The sequence below is a fragment of the Patella vulgata genome, chromosome 4 (genome assembly GCF_932274485.2).
Source record: "Patella vulgata chromosome 4, xgPatVulg1.2, whole genome shotgun sequence".
In the NCBI taxonomy this organism is placed as follows: domain Eukaryota; kingdom Metazoa; phylum Mollusca; class Gastropoda; family Patellidae; genus Patella; species Patella vulgata.
In genome coordinates, this window is record NC_065882.2 from 25,964,626 (window position 1) to 25,973,465 (window position 8,840).

The 8,840-nt window shown below is 39.6% G+C and overlaps 1 protein-coding gene across 1 annotated transcript; it reads right to left on the bottom strand.

Moving 5' to 3' along the window:
- Positions 1–513: 513 nt before the first annotated feature.
- On the bottom strand, positions 514–7,827 carry LOC126818380 (diisopropyl-fluorophosphatase). Its single transcript, XM_050545773.2, has 5 exons — positions 7,279–7,827; positions 4,546–4,686; positions 3,543–3,674; positions 3,149–3,365; positions 514–1,146 (listed from the first exon to the last, which is right to left on the bottom strand). The coding sequence occupies exons 1-5, from the start codon at positions 7,444–7,446 to the stop codon at positions 881–883; spliced, it is 924 nt and encodes a 307-aa protein (XP_050401730.1). The 5' UTR covers positions 7,447–7,827; the 3' UTR covers positions 514–880.
- Between the last annotated feature and the right edge of the window lie 1,013 nt (positions 7,828–8,840).

An 8,840-nucleotide genomic window follows, 5' to 3' on the forward strand; every position in this document is an offset into this window, starting at 1 on the left:
TAGTTAAAGAGCTGTTTTTTCTTGCTATATAATAGTTTAAAAATAGATAATGCAAAATGAAATTACTTTAGTCTAGATGAATTTATGAATGTTTGAAAAATAAACAAGAAATAACTACTAATCAGGAGGTCCTTGTTACAACAGAAAAGTGGGATTTTAAACCCCATTTCATTCCTTGTTCGATCGTAATGTTGAAGGGGAAAGTTAATTGGCGTTTTCCAGGCTATTTCCCCCCCTTGTCAGTGGTGCAGGAACAGGATCTACTCGTTCGGGTTATACGATAAATCGAACTCGCGTGAACACGTTGACGTGCCCGTAAAAGGTCTTTGACAGTTGGAATTCGATGAGGAGCTGACGGAAACGCCGCTATCATGGTATAATTTACACTATAAAACGATGGTAGCACATTAAACCCCATTTCATTTAAATTGGAATTGTTGGAATTGTGCAAATTAAGACCACCATAGTATAATAAAAACATTCGTGAAGAAAGGGCAGACTTGTACAGAAGGATAGCAGAATATTGTTTTATTTATTTAAGACACATAAAAATGACGGTGTGAAATATAGAAAATAATATAAGGTTTAAAAGGCCATATTGATGGATTAGATTAATGTTTTGGCTAATAATTTTCCTTAATAAAAATATTGATTGATTATGACCTACACTCTATATTGAACCTTTTTCCTGTCATGTTGGATCATTTAAAAAATACATATTTTAAAAAGCATTTATTTTAATTATTTTTCTCTATATTTTTTTATATATCAGTTCATATATAGTCTTTGTTTTCGTTACTTTGGATTCACTAGATCGTTTTGGCGTATAAATTATTATTGGTAATGGATTAAATCATTTAGCTCTCCAAAACAACATGCTCTATGGCGTTTCACAAAACTGCGCTTTTCCACGATTCTCCCAATCAAACTTCCACAAAGCATGACTATCATGCTCAGTAATATAAACAGTTTTAGATTTAGGTTTAAAATGAATGTTACTGGGTCTTTCAAACGGACATTTAATTCTTTTAATTGGATCTCCACCACTGGTTCCAAATACTTCGACATGGCCAGAACCCCAGTGGGCTACCAACAGATTACCAGCTTCATCAAAGTCCATACCATCAGCCCCTCCTTCCAAAACTCCTTAAAAAAAATGATTTGATGTTAAATATATGGAGATAAAATTAATTTTGGCGAATATTTCCTATTATCGGAGGAGACAAGATGGCCCAGTGATTAAGAGACTTATCTCGCTAATTAGGAGATCTCGGATTCTCTCCTGGTGATGGCCGATAAACCTCTTCCCGATTTTCCGGCGTGGTTCCCCCTTGTCAGGTTTCCCTTGTCAGTGCTGCAGGTGGAAGACCTGGTAAGGAACGGTGTCAGTTAGGACGAAAGTCCAAGATCATGTGTACACATTGGCCTGCACGTAAAAGAGCCACTGGCACTTGGAATTCGAGATAAGCGCTTAAGCGCCGCTGCCCGGGCACAATTTCCCTCATAGCAAACTGATTGCCATAGCCCAGTCGGTGCAGAAAAGTAGAACACTAAATCTCATTTCATTTCAGTTCTTGTGGTGCGTGGTATGCTTATATCTTCGTCAGAAATCATGTCGGGATGAAAGTTATCATGTTAAGATCTTGAATGTGATTCTACCCAAGCCAAACCATTCAGCAGCCATGACAACGAGTCTCGACTTCAGTAGAACCTTAACTATCGTTTTGTTATCGCTAGCCAAGGTTATAGTGTTTCTCTCTTTATGTTTCACCATGTTTAATCCTCTCTAGCAAATATAACAAAACAAACACCAGCTGAGATTAAAGTTCAACAGCAGTTGTTTGGGCATTCAAAACATAGCAGATGTGGAATTAGAATCGCACACATCCGTCTCATCGAAAAAAAATAATATCTTAATTACAATCATCAATATCAAAGAGGCTGCCAGGTAACGAAACATACGCCCACAACAGCTACATGTAAGTCGTCCGGGGAGTCAACAAGGGTTGTTGCATATTTTTTCTTTGGTCAGAAATGAAAACATTTACAACACACTAAAATCTGATTAATGTAACAACCCATTTGGCTTCTAGTTCTGCCCTATTCTAACATGTAGCATACAAAACATTTAATATCAAATGCCATAATCATCGGAAATCGTTGGAAATCGCTGAAAATTAACAGGGTTCTTCTTCTCGTGACCTTAAACGCCGTGTATAAAATTAAAGTCAATCGGATATTGATCACGGGCAGTAATTATCAGAAATCGTTGAAAAGCAATAGGATTCTTCATCTCATTATCTTAAACACCGTGTACAACTTTAGCATCTAGAGGCGCTCACAAGAAAATGGTCAAGGTTTCTACATACTCTGGCAGTATATAAACATCAGCTTTAGCCTCTAAAGCATCCACAATAGTTTTTTTAAAAGTGATCAAGGGCCATAATTCTGGCAGTAATTCTGGCAGTAATTATCGGAAATTGTTGAAAATCAATAGGATTCTTCGCCTCTTGATCTTAAACACCGTGTATAAATTTAAAGTCAATCGATATTAACTTTAGCATCTAGAGCGCTCACAAGATATTTCAAATTGATCAATAGCCATAACTCTGGCAGTAATAATTATCGGAAATCGTTGATAATCAATAGGCCTCTTCATCTCAGGACCTTAAACACTGTAATTTAAAGTCAATCGGATATTAACTTCAGTCTCTAGAGCGTCCACAAGCAATTGTAGACGCCGGACCGACGGACCGGGGCGATGACAATTATATACGACCACATTTGAATGTGGGCGTATAAAAAGTTATCGGCAGGTAGCTCAGTAAGCAAGACGCTGGTTCGCTAATCTTGAGGGTGCAGGGTTCGATCCCGTTGTTGGCCGAGAAAGTTTCTAGGGATTTTCCGGCGTGGTTTCCCTTGGCGGCGGTACAGGATTTAGGGTCTGACAAGAAACACTGTCTAGTGGTTCGAATGGGACGAAAAACAGATCCTGTGTACACATTTGGCGTGCACTTAAAATAGCTCTTGACAGTCTATGGCCTCTGCCCTTCCTTCTTCATTGGCCCTGTCGGTACAGAACTATAGGGGGTTAAAACCCATTTAATTTCAACACACTTTAGTATCAGTAAGAACATTAGATTCTTACCGGGCATTTTACCCCATTGCGTTTTATTCTTTAAATTAGTCTTCTCGTGTATATCAAAGCCCCATAGCAGTTTAGTCGGCGTCTCTGCAACTATGACTTTTAAAGGCGTACCATCAGATGAATGTTGTACAGCAATACCATTGGGGAATCTAATGCCAGTAGCAACTCGTTTTACAGTTCCATCAGTGGTTAAACAATACACAGAGCCAAAACTTTCCTAATAAAGTACGAAATAAATCAAAAGGTCTATAATGAACGTAAGAAATTAATCAAAATATATATTTTAAAAAATGTTGCATACCAACAATGGGTTGTCGCTACTATTTAAAGTGTAAATGGATATACATTATCGGAACATCAAATTTGTTATGCGAAGATTAAAGTATATAATTACCTCCATAGAACGAGTATATGGATTGGGAGCTATGCTGCCTGCTGGTGCCGTTAGCCACAAATTACCATGATAATCGTAACTACAATCATTACAACCCTGCATAACCAGTCCTTCGTTGTCTTTTTGACATACCTAAAATTAAAAAAAGGAACAAGCTTGAAAATATGATAACCTGGTAGCACAAGATTAAGTAATCTATCAAAATCCAATATTAGGAGACAAAACTTAATGTCAAGTGGTTGTGGACACACCTAGATAGTATCTCTCAAGAGAGAGAGAGAGAGAGAGAGAGGGAGAGAGAGATGGGTTTTAAAGTCCACTCGACACAATCTAGGTCATTTCGAGACTAACACGTGGTCTTTTGGAGATAAACCTATATTTCAAGTTTCGTCAAAATCGGATAAGAATTGCGACCTGTAGAGTGTCCACAAACAAATTGTGGACGGACATCCGGGCGGAAAGGGGCGAGAACAATATATGGCCGCATGGAAATGTGGGCGTATAAAAAGGTCTGGCCTACCAACAGGGTAATTTGATTCTATTTAAAAGAGATGATCTTCATCTTACCTAGGTAACGGATGCCCGAACACATATCACTTGTTAAAATCGGTGAAGGATGGTGAGACTTTCGTACATTGCTGGTGTAAAGGATGGTCCACAAAAACGTAAGTACAACGGGGAAATTGCCCCGTGTTTTGGGGACTAAAGGGCATTTGCACCCATAGCCCCGCCGTTCCGGTGCCCATGGTTGTAACCACCACTAAAGACGAGATTAACCAGAAGAACCATTGCCGCAATCTTTGACTGACGTCAAATCAAAAACTGAAGTCTGATAATAGATGCGCAATTGTCCAAGAACCAAACAATCCAAGTTTCATGTCGATAGTTCTGGAATGGCGGAGCCTTGAGTTTTTCCGAAGAGCGTCTTCTCCAAAATAAAGACAGTTAAAAAGCCTGCATGGATATAAGAATTGAAAAGTTATCGTTTACAGCCCCTAATTACCTGTGAAAATGTACCATTGGGTTGTACTTTTAATATACCAAGTCTCATATCAGCCACCATTATATTTCCTTCCTTATCTGCTTGACACCCAGCTGGTATTCCACCATATCCATCGACTGATGGACTACATAGAACTGTAGACTAAAAGAAAAAAAAATATATATACTAATTATCTATTTCACAAAGATAGTTGCCAGGCAACGAAACATACGCCCAATGTCGTCCGGGCAGTCAACAAGGGTTGTCCGATATATTCTTTTTCTTTTGTCATTTTTAGACAACCTAGGTTATTTAGGAACTAATACATGGTTCAATTTGCTTGCGCGTAGGGTTCTTTAGTAGTGCGAAAAAACCAGAAGACTAGGAGAAAACCCGCGAGATAGGACATGCGACCCTACTCCTTGTCACGTACAACCGGGGAATCGAAACCCCGCCAGTTGACCCAATGACAGACCTTATGATACAGCGCGCACGTGCTAACCATTCGGCCATCCACCCCCTCCCCCTTCCCAAGACAGAAAGAAACGTTGTACTGTGTACTACAGGTAAACATTTCCTGTATACCAGGGGCCTACAAAATATTAATATATATCCGAATACAAAATATGTTCAATATGTCTATTTTATTTAACTTGTGTAACTCTCTCAGAATGTACCTCCGCATGCACCAAATTGAAATTATTTTTTCTTTCTTAATTCAGCCCTCACACTCCCATAAACTTGTCCTGGACCCACGTCGATAAGATTATCCCGTCCTGAGTCAACTTTATCTTGAAGCTGATTGACTTTCGGGACGATAAACAGAAACCAGCATCCACCTTTTTATATCAAATAAAGAAGATCGGATTAAGTATTGTATAAGAGATTCGAGTCAGAGTAGTTTTTCACTTACATGATCGTTTTCTTCAACAGACACTAAACTGGATAACACATGGCTTAATTACTAGATGACATTAAAGACCACATGTCGAAAAGTCGCTCTGTAAGTCATAGCCCGCGGCATGGACAAGCAACTCCGCCCGGGCTCGAAAATTTTTGTAAGATACATGGTTTCTAGCCTCATTTTGGCGTATATCTGGGTTAACTGAGATTTAACACAATATAATGACATACCAAATACATGTCCAACGTTTTAGTTTTACTGATGTAATAATAATCAGATGATTTTTACAGGACATTTTAAGCATGCAAACAAATGGAAAAACAAAAACCGTGATCATCAGACACCAAAATATCAAACGAAAATTCGGTTATTTTTTTCAATACCCAAAATCATATTAAACTGGATTCAAACGGAAGGGGGCCCGGATACCCCGGCGGCGACGAGAGCCTCAATCGGTATAAGATGGACCGGGGCCCCATGTACGGCGCGTAGGCCCGGGCGGGTGGCTTATTGTTTATAATTCAAATATTTATCAAAAAAATGTGGACTGACAGAATCAGATTCTAATCCTATCCACGCCACTAGGTACCCACATTCAGAAAAGTCACCGGTTATCTTCTACTTTTCGATCTTCTACAATGCAACAAGTGTCCCAGCTGTCCCCCGCCCACTCTCACGGGCTCTGTTGTAAGTCACAGTCTGGGTATTTCCGTTTAGTTATCGGTCTGGGTATTTCCGCTTAGTGTCTGGGTATTTCCGTTTAGTATTGGTCTGTTTTAAATCCCGTATCGATAAATTATACTTTATTATTAGAGCGACAGTTTTTGGGCATCGATCATTATTTGTTTCATCAATTTTTCAAGCAGACGGGTAAAGTGGAAAAAAACCCAACACATTTTACCTTCTATTTGGCAAGATAAAATACCAGAAATCCCATGACGTTTTGGTCTGGAAATACACTGCGACCGTTTTTGGGCATCGGTCATTATTTGTGTCGTCATTTTTTTGGGAATCAAAATTTATTTAAATCGACTAAAATATTTAAAATTAGAGTAATAAACGGCATCTACATGTACTGCCATATTGGACTAGTCACTCTGCTCCGAGTCCGACATGATTTTCGGCCATCATCATTTGTTTCATTAGCGAATTTTCTGGTATCAGGTGAATGCAGCGGCAACAGTCTGATTCATTGTGGAATGTGAGCGGGAATTGTTTCGGCCATTTCATTTCTGCCCCCTCTCCCACAACATCTGGAATTCAGGTGGGCACAGTGTGGGTTCGCGGTTCCAAAGCCACAAAATAAGGTGGAATATTTGACTCAGGTCCTTTCTTGTTACTGTATTCCTGTAGCAGGAAAACGCGTTTGCGCCCACCGCTGCTTCTATGAATGTAGTACGTGACAAGGAGTAGGGTTGCCTGTCCAACATCGTGGGTTTTCTCCGGGTCCTCCGGTTACCTCACACTGCTAAAGACCCCTACGCGCAAGCGAATTATTGAAATAAAATTGAACCATGTGTTAGTTCCGAAATGACCTAGTTTGTGTCGAGTGGACGTTAATCTCCCTCTCTCCCCAATTGCCGTGATTCAAGCCTTCGGCGATTCGACGGCCGCGACTGTAAATTTTTCGGGTAATTCAATCTCTGCACCCGCTCCCGGCCCCACACCCAACTATAATACCCAGACTTGTAAGCCGATCGAGCTGGGACTACTATGATTTGAAGCATTGGCATAGTGGTAAACAAATGAGCACTTTCGTGGTTACATATTGTGCAGGTATTCCCGCAGTTGCCTCCCCTTATTTTAATACCTACATAACGATTTCTTAAAAAATATAAAAACAACCTTACCGTCTGGTTTTCTAAGTCTATTTTTAATATCTGACCAGCATAGCCACCACTATTTTCAACTTCGGGTGCCACCATGTACATTGACCCTTCGTTATCAAATACTGGCCCTTCAGCTCCCATTAGACCAGTCAATAATTTAGTAAATTCTGGCTGTACTTCTGTCGCCATGATAATATAGTTATTGTTGGACTAAAAATGATCGGGAACTAAAAGGAAGTTTTGTAACACCCCTGACACGGATATATAAAAGCGACACACATCTGATGCTTCCAACTTACAATTCAAACGTTTACATTAAACACATTCATTAATATCGAACACAGGTCAATTGTGTGTTTATTTAACACCAGGATTTTCGCTGTCTCTTATAAAACTAGGTCAAAATACGCCCACCTATACAACTTGTACGTTATCTCTCATAGATCCGAAGCTAATAATGATCTTTACCTCTTTTTTTTTTTTCGATCATTTTCCGTACAAATAAACTACAAAAATATTAATAGTAGACTCTTAACGGACACCTAGCCTGGAGGTCGGGTGTTCGATCCCTGCATTGGCCGAGAAAGTTCATCCAGATTTTCCGGCGTGGTTCTCCCTTGTCAGTGATGCAGGACGGAGGGGCTCACAAGGAAAGCTGTCTAGTCGTTCGGATGGGACGAAAAACCGAGGTCCCGTGTACACATTGGCGTGCACGTAAAAGACCCCTTGACAGTTGGAATTCGATATAAGAGTAGGCCGTAGTGCCGCTGTCCGGGCAAAATTTCCCTCATATATATAGCACTCTGTATGGCGTATGCCCGTCTTCGTTAGCCCAGTTCGGAGCAGAACAGTATATAGGATGTTAAACCCCCATTTCATTTCATTTTATTTCCAACTAAAACAAACTACAAACTGGGTTTCGATCATCGTGCCTCTTTATAACTGATCACGACACCTTTGTTAATAATATTATAAATCCATAAATTTATAAAAGAAAATATTCTGTTTGCCATACAAGCCTGTAATAACACTTTCAGAAGAAAAACGCTTTTGTCGAATTTTGAGCTCTCTCAAAGCACATACTAATCTAATATGAGTGTATATAAAGTGATTTATATTCAATTTTTTTTAAAAATTATAATTTCTAATCAATTATGTTCGGTGAAATACGCGAACAGTCCAAACTGAACGACAACCATTTACGCCTAATTAGCCCACTCTTCACGTTTTTTTTATTATTATTTTATCATTAGGCCTAATTGTGGATCAGCCATTACTATTTATTGCTGCATTGTAATTTAGGATATGTTTTTCTTTGTTCATTTCTTTTCCGCCTGAAACGATAGGGTGCACAACTCGTATACGGATGGGGTGGGGGGCTGAATGGTTAGCACGTGCGCGCTATATCATAAGTCTGTCATTGAGTCAACTGGCGTGGATTCGATTTCCCGGTTGTACGTGACAAGGAGTAGGGTCGCCTGTCCAACCTCCCACTGCTAAAGACCCCTACGCGCAAGCGAATTATGGAAATAAAATTGAACCATATGTTAGTTCCGAAATGACCTAGTTTGTGTCGAGTGGAC